The sequence below is a fragment of the Melopsittacus undulatus genome, chromosome 8, assembly GCF_012275295.1.
Source record: "Melopsittacus undulatus isolate bMelUnd1 chromosome 8, bMelUnd1.mat.Z, whole genome shotgun sequence".
Lineage (NCBI taxonomy): Eukaryota > Metazoa > Chordata > Aves > Psittaciformes > Psittaculidae > Melopsittacus > Melopsittacus undulatus.
In genome coordinates, this window is record NC_047534.1 from 19,673,494 (window position 1) to 19,697,256 (window position 23,763).

Genomic DNA, 23,763 nt, shown 5'->3' on the forward strand with positions numbered 1-23,763 from the left:
TACAATCAGGGCACCATGCACTCCACTTCCCCGAAGGTTCGGTGCGTATTCTGCCAGGTCGACTGATCTGAGCCATTCCATCACTCTATGGTTGGACCACTGAACAACTTCAGATGGTGAACCGTTACTCTGCTGAAGTAACCAGAGGTCATAATGACACTGTAGCCTATATTGTCATGGCACATTCACAACATGTGCCTTCAGTTCAGATAAAACCATTGCTTCTCCTCATCCTCAAAGAGCAGCATTTTTTCCCTAGATTCTAAGGTATTGTTCTGGATCAAGCTGAGGCCCCATACATTGCATCAAGTAATATAACAGAGACCACAGATGCCAGGTATAAAAAAGGGAGCATTTTGAGAACAATATTATTGTCAGGCTTTAATAGTAAATGAACAAGTTATGCTGACTTAGTGTCAGGTTTTAATACAAAATGAATAAGGCTGACCAGGTAAGGCAAAAACCTCACAGTCTTTGAGAGTTAAAAGCTAGGAGAGGCAAAGAAAAAACATTCCAAATTACTATCTCTCTCAGAAGTTGAATTAACTTCTATACAAATGATTTATCAAGGGAAGTGCATGAGATCAGCTAGTAAGTGGCTGAAGCACTTCAGGACTGAGTAGATTTTTACTAATGCCTCATCCCTGGCAGTGTTCAAGGCCAGGTTGGACAGAGCCTTGGGTGGCATGGTTTAGTGTGAGGTGTCCCTGCCCATGGCAGGGGGATTGGAACTAGATGATCTTGAGGTCCTTTCCAACCCTAACTATTCTATGATTCTGTTATTGGTGAGTACATGTTACATTCCGGAGCTGGAAAGCAAGCAGCATAACTACTGCTTTAGGCACAACTCCCTGTTAGCTGTGATTCTACTGTATCCTTGCACACTGCTGACAGTCTGTCACCTTTGGCTGGAATCAGGTAATTAGTACTTGTTTAAGTTAATTTATTTAAACATACTCTTACCTCCTCAACTGGTCTCCTGCGTAGACAGTGGGGGTTAAAACCGTTGATGTGCAGCACATGAATGGCACATTTAATACTCAGGTGATGCAGCTGACTGGTGACTTTCAGAAAGAGAAGGTCGTTCTGTGAAGGGGAGAGCCCTTTAAGTGGCACAGAATACATACCAGAACAGGTACTTTCCCCAGGAAGATGTTAAGCTTGCTATGCAGTTTTACGTAAAGACAAGGCTGTACTTCTGAAAACAGCTATATTAGGCATTTTTTTCATAGCACAGTTCACAAAAACAATTATCCAGCTGTAAGAAAATACAGTGGCTATGTGTGGTGCTGCTCATGTGATTGGAGCTGTGTCATTTACTGGTTTGCTGCTTATCTTTAGCTTATTTAATATTGCTAACTAACTTGGTGAGGAGAACAATGAACTCCTGAAGCTGCATGTAAAACAACTAATTTTTACCTCTAATCATGGTGTGATATATGGCACTGAAAGACTGCGGAAGTTAGCTGTAGCATGTCCTGTGACTTATTTTGTGTACCTTAGGAATAGTAATTATGCATCAGACAACACAAACAAGCTACTAAGGGCACTATTTCCATCTTGGAAAAAGTTCTTTAACTGCTTGCATTCAAAGGAAAATTGTGAAGTTCTTTGCTTATTCTGAAGCTAAATTTGGTTAGACTGAGGAAAAAGGATTTTTAGCTTACCACAGTTAAGTACTGCAACATTCTCCCATCCACTCTGGCTTCATGAAACTGGTCTTTGTACTGAGGTAAACCAATGTCATCGAGCCATCCTGCAGAGTAACAACATTGTACCCAGATCCAGATAAGTGAGAATGAAGCCCTTCTCCCCTTCTTGTCTGAACTGGCTTCTTCTGAGGCATTCAGATAGCTCCTTCTACCTGTTCACCCTTCCAAAGATCAGCCTCCCCAGAAGCCTGAAAGCATTCCCATCAAACAGTTCCATCCACAATACCCCTGTGATATTCTACATACAGCATGTGAGAGATTGCAGGGAAGTAAATGTGGGGGCTCAGTCTAGTGACAGAGTACCCCTTGGAGGATCATATTGTAGGGCTGTATATGTCAAGAACAATACAAAATTGTCATTCTACCATGTTAAAACTTTGTGCTCTTAAAAAGTTGCCTGGTAACTACTTAAACACATGCTGGGCAGCCCTTCAGTAGGGCTGAGGGAAATTGCTTTCCAAACCAGTCCGTTTCAAACACTTACGTGTCACCCAGATATGATCAAGCTGTGCAGACTTCTCATCTTGTTTTGCATTTATTGATTTAATGGCCAAAACTAATTTTTTCCTGTGCAGTGGATGCTTTATTCCCATTTCCTGCAACAATAACCATTAACAAATATTTTGCCTTGTCTCTTGCTCTTTTCATCTCATTAGGTATCTACAACTATTGATACTACATATCAATATGGTAAAGCTGCCAATTGTTTGAAGAAACCTGGTTGTACAGAATCAATATGTATGGCTGCTCGAGGGAAACAGTTACAGAATATTACCTTTTCCATGTCCTGAGGTGTCGCAGTCAACAGCATATGGCCTGAAGTCACCCACTGCCGTGCAAATATGACATACTGACCAAGACCAAAGTCATCAAGCCAGTTACAAACTCTTTCAGTGCTCCACTGAGCAAATGGAGCATTGTAGTCACTGAAAAGTACAAGAAATGTGTGGAAAATCTTAAAGAACAGGGTGATGGTTATTGTCAGAAAGCTCATCATGTGCCAGGGGCAGCACTGCAGCACATGTTTGTTACTGTGCTTTGGCTTGTGCAGTACTGAAAGCCAATAGCCACTCTCACAGCATGGGCTGTGGCACTAGTGTCCTGTTAATCTGCCTGCCCAGCCTCAGCCTGTGAATGATGGGGGGGCAATAATTCTCTATTTGAAAAGAAAGAGAATTGCTGAATCCTGAGCACTTTACAGATATTCCCATGGGAGATGATGATAAATTAGTTTTCTTATTCTTTAACAAGGTGTATTTTTTGACACTCTAACAGCAGCTAGTGCTGCAGCTGAAGGAGCACAGATGGGGAGCGACTCAGGATGCATTTTCTACCAAAGAAATTCTTTACAATTGTGTAATGAAGCACATTGTGAAAAACGTATTTCACAAGGGCAGGGTCTGGCTATTGAGCACATACCACGTAATACTCTGTGAGAAGCAAATAGGAACCATTACCTTTTCTGGCCTTTGGTTTCCTTTGATCTGGACAACCGAGGCCCAGCTGTTGCACGGAGGCCACCTCTTCGAAACTCTGCCAACCCCAGGTCGTCTGCAGGGAAGTTACCTGACTGAGTTCTTCTTATTCTTTCAAGACAAGAGTGCCACAACAGTAGTATTAGCTTGCAACAGAGAACATTTGGTTGTACGGAAACTATGGTGACAACTAGAAGTTGTATTAATCTCCCCATAAACCACAAACACCCAGAGCACATGGCAGATGCAGAAATTCAGGCAAACCCTGTCTAGACCTAACTCTTGAGGAAATAAAATTGCTCTGCAGAGCAGCCGTCTGATTTTTAAATCCAGTTACTGATCCACCCTGCAAGCCAGACCTGTAAATGAATGTCTGCTGTCCTGAAGCAGGAAGATCGAACACAGTAACCCTCAGTCCCCCTGCTATTTGTTTTTTCTGTTCTCATTTTTTTGCGCAATGCTTTCTGTGATGAACAGCTTAATATAATTTTTCATAGCTAATGAAACTGGTGGCATATTAAATTATTAGCATTAAGATGACAGCTTATTTCTTCCAACAGCATGATGCTGAAGACACTACCACCCACATGTACACAGAGACACACTGGTACAATCACAGAGTTGCCTTCTCTCCTGTTCCTAAATCTTACTTCTTGCTGTAGATCTTGCAGCTCTTGCGAGAACTGTAATTCTCAGCCAAAATGCTTTGAACATGGAACTAAAAACAAAAATGACCTTACTTTCCCCAGATTTTCTTGATCCCTTTTGGACTCTTTTTGTTTTCTGGAGACAATGGAGATTGTGGGCCTGAATCTGTTCCCGAAGAAAGAGGTGAAAGGTCATCTGAGACTACTGTACCATCCACGTTTTCTGTGTCTCCTGGGTTAAGAACAGCAATATAGTCACATTTAATACAAATTGTTAACAAAGTTGTTATCTGACAAACTAATGTTTAAATGCAGAACACAAAAAGGAAAGACTTCTAGAAAACTTCATGTATAAAAACCCCATGCTCAGAAGGTGAAAAAAACCCTAGCTGTACATTTGATACAAACAGAAAGTAATAAAATATTGTGTACACCAGTACTGTTAGTTCAGTTGTTTGTACTTAATTCCAACATTTTTATTAATTTAAGGTCTTCAGACTGAAGCAGGCTCTTCAGACTCTTGCCTATTCTTAATACCATAACTCCTCCATCAAAGTTGGAACTTTTCTGTCAACTTCAGTAGGAACAGAATGAAAGCAGGAATAAGTATCTTAAGAAATCCCATCCAACTGCAATGCAGCAAAAGCTGTTACTTCCATTCAGCACTACACTTCAGGAATTCAGTCTGGATGGCCCACGTGGTGTTACTATTTCATAGAGAAAGGGAAGAGGAAAGGAAAGGAAAAAAGCAAGCAGCAAAATTCATGTTAAAGTTGCATCTTGTTTGGATACGGTACCTAGCACTGGTGCACTGACACTCCTGATGCGATCTTCAGTCATCCCAAGAAGCAGAAAGCCAGATGAAGAAGCAAAGAAGATATAAAACACCAGCAAAATAAAGTTACAGAAGAGCAAAGAAGTCAGCTAAGCATTAAAAGCAGAAACAAAAAGAAAAGAAGCAGTTATGGTGCTTGACATGGAAGTGAATATGCATCAGTGTGCACAAGCACCAGTAATTCTGTACAGATCATCTTAAATAGATAGGGATGATCATATATCTGTTGTTTGTGAGGTTTGGGTTTTTTATGAACTATTCTGAGACAATTTTAACACATTAAGCATGACCTACAGAGCTTCACAAAACCTGCAGAATGTCTGAAATGAAGCAATGTCTAAAGTTACACCAAATTCCTCTGAAATATAGAATTAGAGGTTTAAAGGTCTGCTTCACATGCAAGAAACAAACCAACCTGCATAAAAAATTCTGTTAATTCACTGCTTTTAAGGAGTCATTGTTTCTTGGAAAAGAACATTTCCTTTACAAGACCATCCATCCCTGGCTAATACTGCAGTTAAAGATACAGTAGCACGGCTCCTGCATTGACTACAATGTTGAAATCACAGAAAAAATCCTTTCAACCAAACTCTAAACAGCCTACAGCCTACTGCAATCTTGAATCTACAGGCCCTGGCAGCTTTTAGGACCAAGGGGCCTTAAAACCCACCAAACAAAAAGCTGCCAGCATACTTTTTAAAGTGTAGACAAACTTCAAAATCACAAGTGATGCTCTTGTGCTCTTCAGCCCTTGGCAAATAAATACCTGGCTGTGTGCCTTGCTGTAATACTTTCTGTATTACAATATATCCCTGCTCAAGATGTCAATGAAAACAAATTAACACAGGCTTACACACACAGCTGTGGCTGTGAACTAACAATATACTTGCATTTCGAAAATCCACCCATGATTTCCTATACCTAGCAAGTGAGTTTTTCACTTGTGGGTTGCCACAAGCTCCAGCAACCAACACTGCCGACACTGGGTTTTTGTCTGAAATGTGCACATTAGCACTAGATATACTGTGAAGTTTTATGCACTGAAAGGCAGCCAAACTGCAGGGCACAGGTTGATTTGTTTCTCTTAATCCATCAATGTAGCATACATTTGTTAAAGGTATTGATGGTGTTCCTGGCTCTGCATTTGTGTTTGCTTGCTTTTTAAGAAAATGTCAGCAAGCGCTGGGGAGCACTGGAAGTGTGCTGGAAGAAAACACTGCTTATTCATGTTGCCAATACATTTGCATCTCTAGAATTTCCATTTCTTAGTTACAGATATGTTGCCTTTCAGAATGCTCTTCCCACAATCTTTGAAGCAGTCAGTGTCTTTTCATTACTTATGCTATTAATGATGTCAGCAAGTTCTAACATCAAGTGCAGCAGAAAAGAACGCTCTAAATTTAAGCCATCCCTTAACCTCCAAGTAAGCTGATGTGGCATATATTAGGTACATTGTTACAAAAAAGAAGTAGTATGTCTCCTGAAGGTCACAGTCTATTTTTCTGGTATAGCAGATTATACACCATATTATGTCCTAGCTTCTCAGTTTGCTTTTCCCCCTCCCAGCAAGATGCAGATACATACTCAGGCCCAGGAAGCTGCTGTCCTCAGAGTCGTTCACACCAGACCCATCTGATGAATTACATGTTCCCTGCTCTCCATTCTGCAGGGGTCGAGGCAGCTTCCCTGGCAAGGTTTGGTACTTGCTGCCTTTCGCAAGGGGCTTACTCTATTGTTTTTTAAAGAGGGAAAAATAAGTAAGTACAAAATCAAATAACAGCATTTGCAATCCAGTACACAGGAATTTAAAAGTTGAGGAAAAAGTACTTGAACCCAAAATGGCATCACCCCCTCCACGTTCCTGCTTACAGATCACTCATTGAACCTCAGTTAGCTGACAGTTTTCTCACTAAGATGCTGCCTTCTCTTTCCTCATCTGACTTTCTCCCTCACTTCAGCCAGACTGTCTAATTACATTACAATATATGTTGAATGTTACCTGGTTTCATCATAAGGACCTAGCACTATATAATACCTTGGTCCTTCCACTTTGATAGTACCAGAAATGCATTTAGTCACTTCTCAGATAATTCTTTGTCCTATCAATTATTACCCCTCTTTTTCACCAAACTGTCTGCATTTCTGCCTCACAATTGTATCTTGCTGGAATTTAAGCCAAAAAAAGTATTTGTGTAACTCAAATTTTGTCAAACACTTTTGCCCACCACCGTTAACAAGAGCAAAAGAATCAACAATGAAGCTGGGGTACAGAAATTTAACTCTTGTAAGAACCAAGATATCTTTGTATAGATAAAAAACAATTATAGCTACAGTTGCCAAATATATAGCTAAATACGTAATTTATTATAGAACCTAAGCACAAGGAACACTTTTGATACTTGATAAAAACATAGACTGAGCTGTATTTTCGGGCTGGTCTGAATGGGCTACTCACTGAACCTTTTGCCCATGTCAGGCTAAAATAGGCATCTAACATGTGCTTGCTTTCATGTATTGTAGGTACCCAAACACAGTGCTACCAGCATCAGTGAGATTACTTATGTTGGAAGGACCTTCCTCCAGCCACACAGCTCCCAGGAGGTGGGCCTCAAAGCCACAGCATATCATATGTAAGAGGAACTGGTATGTAGGTTATGCTAGAAACAGAATATCTCAATTTTCCTTGCATTCAGTTTTTCAGTGATCAGCTACTTGGGATCTTGATCCTTGTACCAGGGTAGATGAGAACTTAACACATAAATCTGGAAGTTCTGAGCCGAACGAGATATTTAATAGCATTGTGAGACTTTTCCAACACTGAATCCAAATTAACAGATATATCCCACAACTGTCAAAACAATAGGGATATAGAAGTTTTTCCAGAAAAACACTGAACCTGCAGCTCCAGTCAATGTCAGTGGAAGTGGTGTACATTCAGTGTGCGTTTGGAGTAAGCTCATGCTGGTAAATAGGTCAGTATCAGAAAGGTGGAAAACTTTGAACTGAAAATACTCAAAACATAGAAAACAGAAACATGGAGTATGCTCCTACTTAGTAACCCCATTCTAACATAATTGTTTTAAACCATTTAAAACATTGTCTGGGACAGGATGATACATGAAATATTTTAACAGATAACCACTTGTTTATCTGTTCTTATTTCCAGGTTTAGAGGAATCTTTGTGATGCTGTAACTGCAGGCCTCGGTTCTCCTGTTTTGGCAACTGCAGGAGTATATCCTGACTTGTATCAAAAACCATATGAGTACGGAAACTGCTTTTTACATTAGCTCAGTATTTTCTGAAACTGCCTGACTTTGGCTTCTAGCCTCACATAAAAGCTTGTAGATTAAAAAAAAGTGTTCCCTCTCAAATTCTTACCCCTGTTCTCAGAGTCTGTCAGTACTGGAACTATGGAAACGTTTTAAAAAGTAAAATGAACAGAAAATGAAAACACAGCATACCATCACAGCACACCACAACAGACAAATGTTAAGAGAGTTGACAGTTAATATACCTCTTGTTCTATAACAGGCTGTACTGGTTTTCCGTCTACATACTACGGAGTTGCAGGGAGGGTAATTTCAAAGTTTTATGGAAAAAAAGCAACAGACAAATGTTAGTATTAGCATACATACACAGAACATCAATTGTAGTCTTATTGCTATAGTGATGCTACTTAATGCACTGACAACATATTACAAGTCTGTTATCTCTTCCTTTCATTTCAGTAACATATTTAATATTAAATGTGGTTGTTCAAACCACTCTACAAAATTTGGGCCCGGTTCTGTTCTGAGCAAAGGAATTTTTTTACTTTTTAGGCTTCTGGGTGATTCCTCTGGACTTAACTTTCAGCTGGGAACATGACAATTGTTTAACAGCTCAAACAATATGAAAACGACTGATGTTAGAAAGAACAAACACAATACTTAATGGGGAAACCATAAAGAGCTGTGATAGAAATGAGGGGATGAGAATATGCAACATGGCTGGTCAGAGACACCAATGTGCTGTATTTTACTTTTTATTTTACTTTATTTTACATTTTCATTGCTCGACATAACTGCAATTTGAGCTTTGTGCAAACCAGAATGGCTCCAGTAAGCAGTGCTGTTTGCACATGTTCTCTTGGATTTAATGCAAGAAGCGAGAAGTCTCGCTGATTCAGCAAAACAAGTTTCTTGTTGTGGTTGTAACTAATTCACATTTAGCCACTCACTCCTAGGCACAGGGAGATCTCTGTTATTTCACCAAGAAGCCTCATGCCTAAATTGGAATGTGGGCTGGCTTGCTACAATTCTCTCATATCCTTGGTAGTTTCTTGCTCCCTGATGGACTGATTTAACCGATAGAGCAGCTTTACAGCCTAAATGCATAGGGACAGCCTTATCACACCATGTCACAGAGACAAATTAAATTCTTGAATTCAGACAGGAAAATGAAAGTTAGGAAAAGAAAACAGACCTTCATAAATTCCACATGGAATGAATGTTAGTTCTGAACTGATCTGTCACATGTATGACCACAATCAAACGGATGCAAGGCAAATTTCAAACATTCCCTTTGGTTACTGTCATCTTCACAGATTTAAGAAAAAATTATGAATTTTAAGAACTGAAACAACCATAATTCTAGTATCTGTTCTAAATGGCATTACTGCATGTGGGTAATCCAGTATGAAGCCTGATTTGAGTCCAGAAGGTGTCAATAACAGTCTCACAAAGCATAATTACAAGTGCAGAGAAATTTTGGGTTAGAGAGTGACAAAACAAACCTCTGGACCGTAATGTAATGAGGCTTCGTAAACTGGAGAGTCATTATTTTAGAATGGAATTAAGCCCCTGAATTAGTAACAGTGCCTCTCCAGTTTTCACCAAAGCAGCATCACTGCTGTCCTCAGGAATGCCATTTATATCAGAAATCTGAGTTAGGGAATGATACTCAATATTTACATGCAAATGCTCAAAATTCAATCCTATGTGGAAATACCCCATCCCAATCTCTAATTACTTTCAGCATTTGTTGCCTTAACATTTTTAACTATATGGAAGTTGAAATTATTTTTAGAACTCTTACCTATAAACAAAATACTACTGCAAATGACTCCTCATTAACATTATTTCTTGTATTTCTCTTAAGCATTTGTCTTCTCTTTCAGGTGAAAAGCTGAATTTGAGGATGTGTATGTATGGTGTGTCAGCTTGAGGATGTGTATGTATGGTGTGTCAACTCATTTGTTTATTCTAAGCTGGGATATGGGATAAAAAAACCCCAACCTGAACTGTTCAATCATGAGGGCTTTTTCCCCCACATACAATGTCAGTGGTGGTTTGGGCTACTGTATGTGAAACAAAAATAATATATATACTTGACCTTTACCTTTCAGTCATGGCAACACCAGAAATCGTGACTGTAAATAAACCAACCTTTTCCAGGGATTCACTCTGCAAGTCTTCTAAACTACTTGACTTTTTTTTCTGTGGAACCCTTAAAATAGTAAGAGGCAAAAAAAAGCAACAGTTGGTACAACGCAGTATGTCTGCATATGCCCCTGCTGTATCATATGACTGCCATATATATCGTATGTCTGCATATAGCATAATGCTGAGCTAGGAGATTCACTTATTACACTTTTAGTCTAAAACACATGGTATTGGGAATGGCAATACACAAAATCAGAAAGAGCATCAAGATATCCTTTGGTCAACAAGGAAAGGCAACAGGACATAATGTACAGTTTTACACCTTTTATCTACAGGTGACTTTTTAAAGGCTCTTAACAGTGCACAGACAGTAGTGACTCTGTGAACAGTGTGCAACACTGAAGGGTTTTGAAACTGGAAAAGGGCAGAAATATAGATATAAAAAAGAAATCTGTCTGCATGTTATACATTTCAATTAAAGTTACTCATTCTTACCTGCTGACGATTTCCAGAGATTCTTCTTGTGGAGAGGTTGAATTAGCTGAAGATACTGGAACGCTTCCACTTTGAATCACAGTAAAACATACAGGTTTAAGTACTACAAGTATCTTTGGATATATAAAAGTGCTAATTTATTGCTGCAATTCAGACCTTATACAATTAAGTACTGCAAACTCCCACAGCAAACCCTGCTTTCACAACTACCCAAAAGTTCTTGCAAAGCCAAGAACAGGGAAGACAACATGCCAGCTAAACAGTTAAACAGATTAAATAATTAGATTTTAGGACAATCCACATAAAACACAAAAAATAAAGATCTTGCCTGATTTCCATAGCTTTGTGTGGCGACGGAGACAGCACAGCTGGTGATAATTCTCCTGAAGATGCCTATGTAAAATAAAACATACATAAATTCACATTTATGTAAAATAAAGCCTCTAACTCTAGTGCTGAATTCTAGACCTATCATGCCTACACCAAGAATACATATAAAAAATCAGCCAAGGCTAAACCCACATTACTACATTACCTTAGCTACCACAGAGAAACCAGTGCAAACAAATCACATATAGAACTTGCTTCTAAAACATCTTTACTAAGTACCTCTGTTTTCAATAATTCTCCTTGAGGATTACTCAAAAGATTCCACTTCCTTAAAGTTGTCTCAAGTTCCTCTTCACTGCCACCAGAGACAGAAGAGCCTGTGACCATCAAAGATTAGAAATAGGGAGAGAAAAAGGCCACAAAACAACATTTAGGACTATATCAGACAGTCTAAATATTTCAGTCTCCCAATTACCCTTCAGCCTTCACCTGATGCATGTAGCTTTCCAGCCTCTCCACTCCCCAGCCCAGACTTACAAGCAATCTGATTTATATTACAGCAAGAAATTTACCACTTCTAGTTACATGACCTGCTCTGCTGTGAGTAGCTGAGCTGATTGTGAGGCAGCTTCTGAACCATTCTAATACACAGTTTGATGTTCTGAGGCAAGTTCAAGTTGGTATCATTTTCTTACTCGTAGTGTATTGCTTTATAGGTAGCATGCATGTCTGTATCATAATACAATGTCCCATGCTCAGTTCAAGAATGTATACAGTAAACATGCCTCAGGTTTTTCTGGATATCCCAGATCTAAACAGACACTGAAATACTCCACATTCATTATTTAGTAGGACTTTCATTTCTAAATTGTCAAAGCTGCAATACTAAATCAGGTTCTGAATATTCTGTGCTCAGCAGTTTTGGAGTATTTTGGATAAGAATTTTTTTCTGGAACTCTCCATGCACAGGACTGCAAACAGGATGTGGAAGGGCTGCTATGCTTAGACTGACCTTTAAGCACATTACTAATTCCTACTTTATATGATAGAGGTGCAACAGGTCTAGGCAGTTTCTAAACACCAAATCTTATGGTTAAGCCTTAGCACTATTAGCCAAGAGATCACTTGAAAACTCATTAGAGATCAGATCTTATGCTGTTCAGCTAAGAAGACTGGCAACAAACCCCATACTGATCACTGGCCCTCCAGGATATGGGGTGAAACTTATGCTGTGGTTGCTGGTACACAGAAGAGTGATCTACAGTGAAGTTCAGGGTATCTCCTTTATATTTTGCTCAACTTTCTGTGGCTGTTCCAAGCAGTCACCCTACTTTAACCCCAGATAATTATTTGAAACAGTTATCAGAGGCAGAAGATTTCAACCCTTTGATTCTACCAAAGATTTTAGACAGAGATTACACATCAAAAGGAACCTTTAAAACACACCTCTAGAAATAATAAAAAAATAATCAAGTGAGATATTTCTTAGCAACCTAAATACGAGACTCCCTCAAGCACATATCAGCTAACAAGCTCATTTGAGCTGCGATAATATTGTAGCCATGACACTATGCTCCTCAGTGCGGACCGTCTTACGCACTCTAGTACTACACAGGTTTGGGGGTTTGGTTTTGTTTTATTATGCTAAGCATTACTGTTTTTTTCAGATATTAGACTGTACTGAACTAGCATACATTATACTAGCATATATCATACTCCCTGCAGTACCAACTATAATATAATGATAATCCAGAGCATCATGACTTGCTCGTTGCTCATGCACAATGTGTCCTCCAAAAACCATGTCCCATGATGTTACTGGGGCTTTCTGCTGAGAGCACCTACTCTCAGGGTAACAGTGGTGTAGTTATCTTGGGGGTTAACATCATGAGGTCTCCAAAGGCTACAATCACACCTTTGGATTTCCTTTGAAAACACTTTCAAGAGAGAGACTTTCTTTATAAAAAGAACATTCAGAGAGAGATTTACCTGACTCTCGTTCCCTGTTCTTGTGTGTTAAATACAAGTGTCCATTCTGCCGTACAAGACCTGAAAACATTGTGTTTGTTAATGTGATGATGTACGTTTAACAAAACTGTCCTTTCTGAAGGTCTCCCAGAATAATATTAGTACTGAAAACTACATTGGCAACTTCAAACAAGACTGTCCTAAAAACCTACTCCACTTCCTGCAGCATAACTGAGAAATGGAACAAAGAATTTTCCCCAGATTTTGAAGTTAAATATATAATATTGTGTGCACTGAAACAACCTTGGGTTTTCAGTTGCTCCCTGCACACCAGAGCTTTCCTAGTCAGCTGTCAGAATTTTTCTTAGTGGAAGGAAAATGCAAGAGAACTTATTATACTCATTGCAACTTTTGGGGGTTTTTTGCAAGGGGGGTGGAAGGTCCTCCTATGCATCAAATTGCACTCGAGATCAGCTTCCTTTTCATGAATGCCATATAAAAAAAACATGACATAAAAGGAAAACTTTGTCATTAACACTAGCTGGCTCATAGTTAATCATTACTGCCATTCCTGAACTGAACTATGGTTAATCTGAATACATGATGTGTTCAATAGATTAATGTTCATAATCTGCTAATATTCCCAATACCATTTTACACTAAAAAGCAGTTACTCATGACAGATGACAGGAAACACCATACAGACTTATCTGTATAATTTATTCATCTGTTACAGATGAAATAATTTAAATAAAACTGAATATAATTTTAATTTTGAATAATAGATTGAGAGGGCTAAAATGCAATTTAATAAGAATACTGTAAACTCATGCGTTTAGCTAATTTAAATGAACTTTCCTAACTGCCCTTGTGTCAACAAATTCTATTATGCCTGCATTAGTGTCCTGCTGTTTTCTCCGTCATTTAACCCTTTTTGCTATAATTCCTTTTGGTCTGGCCTCTACAACCCATGTACAGCCAAGAAGTAGCAACCTGAAGCAGTGAAAAAGGAAGTAGGAAGCTTTGAGCATGAAGAACATATGTCATAGGCCTACACTGTGGAAGAGACCTACGGAAGTCCCATCAGCGAGGAGGAGAAGGACTGCATGAAGTAGCTGATAAAACCATGGCCCCAGCTGTCCACCCACAGCCACCACTACACAGATGTAGGAGTTCTGCCACCAAAGCTCCTGCCCCACTGCAGTATATAGCAAAGCATTCTAAGAAGAGCAGTTGCTGATTTCAGATTGCCTTGGCACATGAAGAGCTGAACCACAGTCTTCAGACTCTTATTCTATGACCCAACTATGAGCAGTTCACATAGCTGTATAACCAGAGCAGTAAGCTCATCAGTCATCCTTCCTTATCAACCAGGATCCTTAATGACACTATTTTAAAAACCACATAGCACCAAAATTTGGCTCTAAGGAGGGATTTACTATTAACTTAAATTTTAGATTATGACTTACACAGTCAAGCATAAGATTCAGTCATAGAATTCTTGCTTAACAGACCCTATTTCTTTTTTTTTTGTACTGCCTACAGTATAGGAAACAAAAAGGAAATCTCTACAGGCAGTAACACAAGCGTGGTCAAGACATGCTGTGGTTCTTTCTTCATCTGAAAGACTGTATACTTACTTTCTTAGCACTCCAATACAATACATATATAAATATTACTATACACATATATTGAAAACAACAACAAACAGCAGTTGTAGTGCGTGCAGTTTGAAAAATACCTGATATCAGGAAATTATTCACAAGACATTTTACCGTGAGCTGCAATCATTATCTCTTTGACCCTCCTGTACTGGCTGAGCAACAGTGTTAACTCTTCTATTCGACGGTCCTGTGAAAAGCATTAAATAAATTCATATTTCACATCTGACATTTCTAATCAGCAGAAATGCTCTACTACACGTTCCTTTCTGTGATTTTGGCCTGCTTTTCCAGAAAGCAGGATAAAGTCTCTCACGTACCTTGTAAAGAAAATTTATTAGCTTTTATTTGCCATTGTATATAGTATTTGCTGTACAACATGAAATTATGGATATAGGGAAACCTGAGGAGTTTGACATTACTAGTAAAGTAGTTATTTAGAGAAGCATAATTTGGAAGTCTGCTTTCATTTCTACATCAAAGAAATATTCTGGAGTTGAACCTCAATGGCCTGAAGTGGGCAGTGTTTGGGTTTTTGCTAGCACTGTACCCGTAATTGCAAAGTAAATCATGTTTATGTTTTAGGTTAACAACCTAGTCACATTCTTTAGAATTCACTTGTAGGATATGTACTGCATTATGACATCTACACTAATTCCTGTTTTGAACACACCTCTTTGAACTTAGGGAGCCAAAACACAGTCGGTTTTGACTTGGGCAGTCAAACTTGTATAGAACCAAAGAAATGAGGTCTTGCGAATGTCTGCTTCATTTATCCAGCTCCACTCTTTCTCCAATACCTAATGCTTTCCTATTATGTATATAGCATCCTGATTAATGTATTTAGGGAAGGTGCTTGCCTTTTGCAGATGTAACACAGGGACGGGTAATAATAATTTAATTAGATTTGTAATTTCTCTCATTTCTATATACTATGCTGTGTCCCCAATGATAAGTTCTTGCTATCCTCACTAAGTGTGCAATTCTGAAATTTGCACTCTTAGAGTTTGTCCTGTTTCTTTGACCGCAGTTCTAAACCATTCCTGTGTGATAATCTTGCCCAGTGCTGTGGTAACAGAGCACTGACAATGCAAACCCAAGCAAGTAATAATGAGTTTTCACAAGGAGGTTCAGGAAAGCCACAGAAGCAGAGAAGTGGGCACTAGGAAATAAAGACGTTGTGGGGAAGCTGGCACATATTTAAGTGAACAGCTGAGACCGAGCTGCTGCACTGCCACGTCTTTGATTTTTGAGATGTAAATTTTGGCTTTTTGATATTTTATGAACTAAATGTTGTTATGAGTCATATTAATGTTCTCCAGGATCAACACTGCCTTGTCCAGATTCCTTGGTTACGAAAGGAAGTTTTTAGGGATGCATATTATCATCTATTTGATGATGGCAACATACAGAGACAAAAAGTGATGAGACAAAAACCGTATTTACCATTTAAATAAGTTTAATTTCATGTCTCCTGTCCTTTAGTAATCTTCATTTTTTTATCCTTGTCTCTTTAAATTCAGGTCCCTTCCAAAATTCGAGCCTGATTCAAAGATCACCTTGATTTTCTTTTAATATAATAATCTACACTTCAGATCATGTTGGAAGATGAAGAGCTACCAGAGATGGCCAAACCTTAATGATCTTTTCAATAGCACAAACCAGGAAATTCTGGTCATTGCAGTCTTGGCTTTTTACTCACCTCTGGAATCTAATGAGCCTTCTAAGCTCTGCAGCCAAGTTAGCATGGTCAGCCACACTTTCTATTTAAAAATCAACCTTCTGTCACAATCTCATGGGATAATCCAAAAATCAGGGCAATACCACGCTTACACAAATAAGGCTATTCAGAACATTTCAAAGATTTAAAACCATCATTTCATTCTTATGTAGAATGAGGATTACTTTCTCACCTTTTCCTCATTTGCAGCCAATAACGATTCCATTCCTATCTTCAATCTTTGAACTTCTTGATCTAAAAATGGTTTGAAAATGTTATAAAGGAAAATACCCTTGCTACTTTTGTGTAAACAATAAGTGTTTTCCCATACTTTCATTATCTGCTTATGAGTAACCAAACCATGTCAGTGGCAAGGCAAACGCACTACCAAACTACATTTAACTTGGGGCTTTTTAAAAGCTGACCTATTGAAACCACTGCAGAATGAAAACATGCTGAGTTTGCTTATAAAAGGCTATTCAATACTATCTTATATTTACTGAAGTCAAATGACAAGAAAAAAAAGAAACACTGAAGCTTATTTTGCAAAAGATGAGAGTGTGTTTGCTGTTATATGTTTAACTAAATGAAGTATGATTGAAAATTAATTATATTCTGAGAAAAATATTTGCCACCTTATGGGAAGTAGCTCAAGGACATTCATGTAGCTTGGAAATGCAAAGTAACTAGTTTGATATGAAGAAAATGTGTTGGGGTGTTTTTTTCAATTTTCTTAAAGCTTTTCAGTATGAGTAAGTTAAAATCTATATCAAGAGCTAATGAATTGCTCTCAAGTGCCTCGCACACAATTCAGCGTCACAAGGTAGAGGTTATTCAGGATTCTTATAGTCAAATCAATTCAAACACACTCTGAAAATTTATAAGATTATCACAATCATCCTAATTTTGTGAACTAAATATGTCATTTCTCCTCTCCACACTATTCCTAGCAAGTCCTCCAGTACCAACCTATACTAAATTGAGTGTAGATGATGGAAACAGAACCTGAAATAGTGTATCTGTTGTAACTGTCACTCATGGAATTCGTGCTTTGACATAAAACAGACCCACTTGTTTCACAAAAGACAATGAAAAACAGATGTGGCAGGCATGAAGTCAGAGAAGAAAATCAATACTGCTAAAGAGCATCTTCAAAAAAATGGTTTACAACTTGATGTTGAACATACAATGTCACAGTTATTTGCAAAAACAGTTATTAGATTTTCTATAGTGTTTCTGAAAAATACACACTTACTAATAATTAAGTTTTAAAACATGTAAATTAATCTTGCAAACATTTCCTTTGCAGAAGAGAACACATACTAACACAAGACATACACAAACACAGCCAAATCAAAAACTAAAGCCAGCAGGTATTAGGCAAGCAATTGGAAGACTTAAAAAAAAGCCATTAAAATCACAGTCCTACTAATTCCTTTTTATAAAAAATAGACTTCAAAAAGAACTGTTGTCAAGGTATTTTTAATCACCTTGAAGCAAACTTTATTCACAATATTTATACCATCATCAAGTATGGAAACATTTTTATTCAGACTGCATTTTTCATTTAATTTACTGCACTGATTAAAAATAAAAAGCCCAAATCCTTCCCCTCTAAGGAAAGATGCTTTCAATCAGAGCCATCTTTCCAGATATTATATGAATTGTACATATGTACAAATAAAAAGAGGCAAAGGTTAAGTTTTGGCTCTGTTAACCTTGACAAAGCCCCTTTGAAGTCCACTTCTCTGTTTTGTGAATCTTTATTTTTTCTGAAATCAAATCCTACTAAAAAGGACAAGTAGCTGTCTGCTTGCCACAGACAATGAAAGCCATGTCTCATGTGTATTACAATTCAACAGCCAAATCTAAAAAAACATTGAATTACTGCTGCAGAATGCATCTGAGTTATGATTTGTGTGAAAGGAACAGTGAGGTAAAGCCAAGAGTGAGTTGCAAGGCTTACGTTTTTCTTTTAGCCTTCTCCTATAAACTTCCTCTACGATGGTAAATGGTGAGGGTCAAATAAAGTATGCAGAAAAAGCACATATTAGATAAACTTTGCAATTTAGTTAGAATTTGCATTCTAGCACACTACAGGTACATTGACATTATTTTCCAACTTTATTTGATAAGACCACTTTAAAATCTGATAATTCAGGATTTATTTTTTCCCCCAGAAGAATTATTACTGCTGCATATTCTTTCCATTCATACAGAGTCTAAGTGGTTTTCTTAAATGTAGCTTAAAGAATCTGTATAGGGTTTTATATTTTTCCCCACACTGGAATCAAGGACAGTTTTACTCATCTTCAATCTGAACAGGAACAGACACTATTAGAAGTTTAAAGTTGCTGAGCTCTTGATTTATTCCCATACCACTCTCTTTCCTTTGAAATTCCATAAATCATTTGGCAATCTCTTAGAAAATACAGAATGCTATTAATAGAAGAGTTCCCGTACAAAACACTGCTGTTATGCAAAGTAATTTTCTAGTTAGACATGCAGTTCTCTACATGCACAAATGCTGCAGCTGAGTGAAATCAGCACCAAGTATATGTTAAGCCACTTATTTGGAATAAGCAACAGTCAAAATCCAGTCTTCTACAAAAGACACATCTGCATTAATTCCTTTAAGGACATTCTTGGTAAGCCCTGAGAGAAAGCACAGCACCAGAAAAGTCATATCTCAACAAGGGCACTCTTTGGAAGCATTAGTTAACACCCACAAGAGAAGTTAGTGCAGCTAAACTGATGCACTGCATTAAACTACACACAAGTATTTCTGCATGGCTAGGTGGCAGGATATAGAAGAAAAAGGTCACTAATATCATGTTGCTCACAGCCCAGCCATTGACAGAAGCTCAGGGCAGTTAGTATTTCAAGAAACAAATTTAATTTCACATGACCTGTTGAGACCAAAGGCTAAATAAGCTGACTTGCCATTGACCTGTATCAACAGTGCAGATTTAAATGAGAACCCTGCAGTATCATAAAGTTACAGAACAGCCCCTGAAAGGGACCTTGAAATACTATCTGGTCCAACCTTTCATGGGAGAGGGAGCCTAAATAATATATAGTCTTGAAGAAAGAAAAGACATGAATCAATTACTATGTTTTAGGATGTTTGGATACTTCAACATTATGCTTAGCTACTACTGTGCCAATATTTTTTTCCTTAAAAAACGGGAACTGTAAAGATTTTTCAACGAAATTTTGAAGGTATGCACAAAAATAAATTCTCACTAAACTACAATAAATCTCTCAAAAATGCAAATAAAATTCCACTAGAAAAAGTTTCAGTGCTGTTGGGATACATACTGCTATTTATCACTGCCTCTAGACTGGGATAGACTTTCACACATTAAAGGCCTCTACCAGGAGACAAAATATATTTGCACTATTTTTCCTTCCAAAATAAATATTCTGGTCTCTCCTTGTATTCCTTTGAAATACTGAGCCAAGTGGCCACCAAAGTGAAATTAAAGTAGGTTTTGGATTTTTAATTTTATTTCCCCTCCTCTTACCTCTTTCTGCCACTTCGTTATGTGATGAGGTCCTGGACAACTGACTTTGTAAGCGTTCTATTTCTGCATCTTTGAGAGCTAATTGCTCCTGAAGCTGGGCTATCTCAGCCTGAAAAAGAGTAAACAAATTCAGAATAACTTTGCCACTGATGCTCTATGATTCTTTCCCATGAACTAGAAGAGTTCTAAGCTTAATGCTTCAATTTGATGTCCCATTCCCAATTCAGGACACTCCATAAACACTGTAACAACTGTATGTATTTCATGGTGCAACTATCCTATTCCTTCTACAGAAGCTCACTTTTTCCAATGCAATCAGCTCTCAAAGAACAGACTTACAGAAAGGTAACATTTTCAATAAGTCATGCAGGTAAAGAAACTCTGGAAAGCCCTCAGTGCTACAATGCTTGTCATATATTAATGACTATTATGGGGCAACTCCTGAGTTTTGCATGAAGACCACTAAAAGATAACAAAGCATTTTGAAAGATCCTGGGGTTTTTATCCTCGCTACTAATTAATATAACTGAGAATCTACAAATGCTAAGCCAAATTCTCAGCAGGGTAACAAAATTGTTCTTCCTCACATCAGATACTACAGCAAACAGTCTAGAAGCAAAGTACTGCTTGGAAAACAACACCACATACACCACAAAATACCAATGGTTCATTTACAGTTACTGCAAGTTGTGCTGCCACCAGAGTGGGATAGAATACCACACATTAAAGAACTCAACAATACAGAAGGCGAAGAATTCTGTGACTGTCCAGCTTGAAATATACTGACTCTCAACTCTTCTTCCTATCTGTGAGAAACACTATCAACAGCATACTTTACTAAGTTAGTAGCTTCATTAAGATTTTCTTCAGCAGTCTTAAAGCCTTTCTGTATCTACCTTCTGCATTTCCACAGCAAAAGTATAAAAACCTCATTGCAGGAAAGAAAAAAAAAAGAAAGAAAACAAAGGAAAAAAAGGAACAGACAAACAAATAAATCACTTCTGTGACCAGTTACCCAAAATCCTAAAGGAAAGAAAAACACCAAACAATGGGGAAAAACACGGACTAATTTACTCTAATACACAAACTTATTTTCACCAGGAAGCAAACAGCTCTGCCTGCAATTCCATATGAAATAGAGGAATCTGCCTTGTTGCATCTCTGAAGGGCTCCTGCACTTCCCAGAGACTAATATGCTTTTTATATCCAGCCATGGAAATATTCCAAATCCTCATCTGAGAAACTGGAGCAACAGGAAAACAAAGGCTGAAGACATTTTAATACCAGATTTGGATTTGGCTCCCCTGGTCTATTTGATCTCATAGCTCTTTTAAAGGCTGTCTTTTCCTTTAATGTCTCAGTCCAGTCATCTCTCAAATTATTTTTCTGCTTCCTCTCTCTTTCCCTGTACTTTTCTTCCTTTCTAGACCTGCATCTTCTCCTACTCTTCTTTCTTATTTCACTCCTATGCTTTCCATAATCTTTATCTGCCTTGGCAACTGGCCACAGGCCACAATACTTGAGAAAATATTTTCCCAAAGACTGTTCATATCCACCACTTCAGAGAAAACATTTTCATGGATACAAAAGCTATGATCTTACTAGGAAAAAAACCATGAGAGCAACATTTCATAGAACATTTCAATATTCATCTGAGAATTCTCAGAAGAAAGAAATGTTAATACAAACAATATCTGTCTGTCATTTCAGGATCAAGCTCTCAAGTATTAAAAAGAAAACTCAGCTTAATAATTCAAAATGGTTTTCCAAGATCCAGCCACAACTCCGAGTCAGTCATTCATATGAATGGGATTAAAGTACTACACAAATGAAAAGAGATGCGATTACAGCACAAAAGCGTACAGGGAGAAACAATGAGGCTCTTTTTAATCTAAAAGAATGAATAAGGGCTAAAAATTCAAACTAGAAATAAAGTTCAACTGTTTAACAATGAAAATGTTGAACTAGAGAAAATAACAATTGGGGAAAATAATAAATGTTTCAGATGTCAAGTTTCCCCAGATTAGGACCCAACAGCTTTCCAGGGTTCAAGGTCAACTGAAGGGTAAGGCAGCTATGCGCTTTGTTATAGAGAAAGTCAAAGCAGATGATCTAATAGTGTATTTTGGGCTTAATGTCTATTAAAATAAATTCCACACTAAGTGAACACCCAACCAACTTTGCATGTCTCTTCAAACTGGAAAGCAGATTCCACAGAAGTTTGCGATCAATACATGAATAAAAGACGGAAAAATTTCAAAGATTCAAAACATTTCCTTACAACAGGTCTTTCGTAAGTCAAAAGGACTTCTTGATTCATTTTTTTTAATAAGAATTACAAAAAGGTAGAATATTGGAAACTGCAGGGAGGAAGCAAAAAGCACAAAAAGAAACTACAAAAACTTCAAACCAAAATACCCATTCCAAAGTAAACTTGACTCATAGCAGGCCCTGACATAAGGCAATTGTGAGAAGACTAAATATTTCCCTTTGCAGCTGAAATGTCTGCGATTAGTAAATGACAAGTATTCTGCTTACTTTAGTTGCTTTTAATTTCCACTCATATTGATTTCTTTCATTTTCCAGTTCTTCCACTTTAATTTTGAGGTGTCTAAGTTCCTGGAGCAAACCCTGCAAAGGAAGAACAGCAGCTGTAAGTAAGATTTCTCTGGTAGTAATTTTTTCATAGTCCTGAATTAAAGATCATGCATGAACCACACAGCAGCGAACACTGAACCACCACATTAAAAACTGTGACCTAGTCTTAGAAGACAAAAAACTATTTTGAACTGAAAGATAAGGAATACTTTCTCAAACTCTCCACTTGAAATTATGAACAAATTTCTTATCTGTATTAAGGAAGATAGCTAATCCTAATGAAGTCATGCATTTCTTAGTGAAAATGAGCCAAAAAATCTGCAACTGCAGTCTCATGTAACATCAACTATCAGGATTTTGTTGCAGGGTTAGTTTTACTTGTTTTGTTTTGTGGTTTTAAGTCTCATTTTGTTTTTAAGCCACCTCATAAAGTAAGAAGAAACATGCAGTGCTAAAAGACTACCAGACTGCCAGCTTTAACCAAAGTGACAATACTTGCCCCAAGCAGGTGTTTAAACTGCTTACCAAGAAATACAACACTTAGACAAAATAGTGTCTAGCAAGTTACAGGCATTTAATACCATACACACATATACACAGTCAAATATGACCACAAATATGCCACTTTAACTGTTAAAGTTTGCCACTTTGCAAACTGAGTTCAGGTAGCCAAGAGCTGCAGCCAGCCAGGGTTCCTACCCTTCTCTTCTATTCCTCTACTCCTGAGAGATGAAATTGTCTCTTAAATATCACTCTGACAAGACCAAATGTCTTAAAATGAACTCAGGAAAAGAAAAATTTGGAAGCTTAACCCAATTTCGGAATGCTGTATAGTATATATGTTCAACAGCCATACTAATATCTTGGGTTAAATTATTTTGAATTACTTCCAGATTTGACTCTCATGATTTCTTTAAAATGCAGCTTGTAGTATAGTCTAATAGTTCACTAATCAATTCTGGACAGAGGCAAGCTCAGAAAAATAGCACTATTTTCAAAATAGGCATCATGCCCAAATGAATTACTTTTGTAAAATAAACCTATGAGAAAAGTTACTGAAAAACTCCCTCGCAATATAAGCAGATTACTTATGAGTTCTGAGGATCCAAATTGTGACCAAAGAGAGGTGGCAACTAAAGCAAACAGATTTAAAAGCAAATATTAAAATGGAAATTTTCAGGCATACCAGTACCATTCCACCTTCTGTAAATTTAAGTGGTTTAGGCAAAGTAGCTTTCGTTTTGACATGTGACAGTTTTGGTCAAATACAACTAGGATCTGTAATGTAAACTCAAAAATGCTTTCCTGGTAACTGCTAGTGTCAAATAAGAAAGAAAAATGTGCCGGATTTGCTATTTTAAAGGTCTTTT

The 23,763-nt window shown here is 37.7% G+C and overlaps 1 protein-coding gene across 13 annotated transcripts in view; it reads right to left on the reverse strand.

The window, feature by feature from the left end:
- PPFIBP2 (PPFIA binding protein 2) overlaps positions 1–23,763 on the reverse strand; it is a 105,109-nt gene that overhangs the window by 6,324 nt on the left and 75,022 nt on the right. For 10 of the 13 annotated variants that reach the window (XM_031050437.2, XM_031050440.2, XM_031050438.2 and 7 more), the window contains 18 exons: positions 22,334–22,426; positions 19,796–19,904; positions 16,462–16,523; positions 14,663–14,738; positions 12,909–12,968; positions 11,199–11,296; positions 10,918–10,982; positions 10,590–10,658; positions 10,098–10,158; positions 8,186–8,227; positions 6,254–6,398; positions 3,928–4,066; positions 3,170–3,298; positions 2,488–2,638; positions 2,197–2,308; positions 1,668–1,756; positions 964–1,086; positions 4–132 (listed from right to left, as the gene is read on the reverse strand). In XM_031050437.2, coding sequence (XP_030906297.2) covers positions 4–132; positions 964–1,086; positions 1,668–1,756; positions 2,197–2,308; positions 2,488–2,638; positions 3,170–3,298; positions 3,928–4,066; positions 6,254–6,398; positions 8,186–8,227; positions 10,098–10,158; positions 10,590–10,658; positions 10,918–10,982; positions 11,199–11,296; positions 12,909–12,968; positions 14,663–14,738; positions 16,462–16,523; positions 19,796–19,904; positions 22,334–22,426 — 1,752 coding nt within the window. The remainder of the gene's footprint in view (positions 1–3; positions 133–963; positions 1,087–1,667; positions 1,757–2,196; positions 2,309–2,487; positions 2,639–3,169; positions 3,299–3,927; positions 4,067–6,253; positions 6,399–8,185; positions 8,228–10,097; positions 10,159–10,589; positions 10,659–10,917; positions 10,983–11,198; positions 11,297–12,908; positions 12,969–14,662; positions 14,739–16,461; positions 16,524–19,795; positions 19,905–22,333; positions 22,427–23,763) is intronic. The other 3 variants (XM_031050439.2, XM_031050449.2, XM_034065799.1) reach the window with 2 other exon arrangements.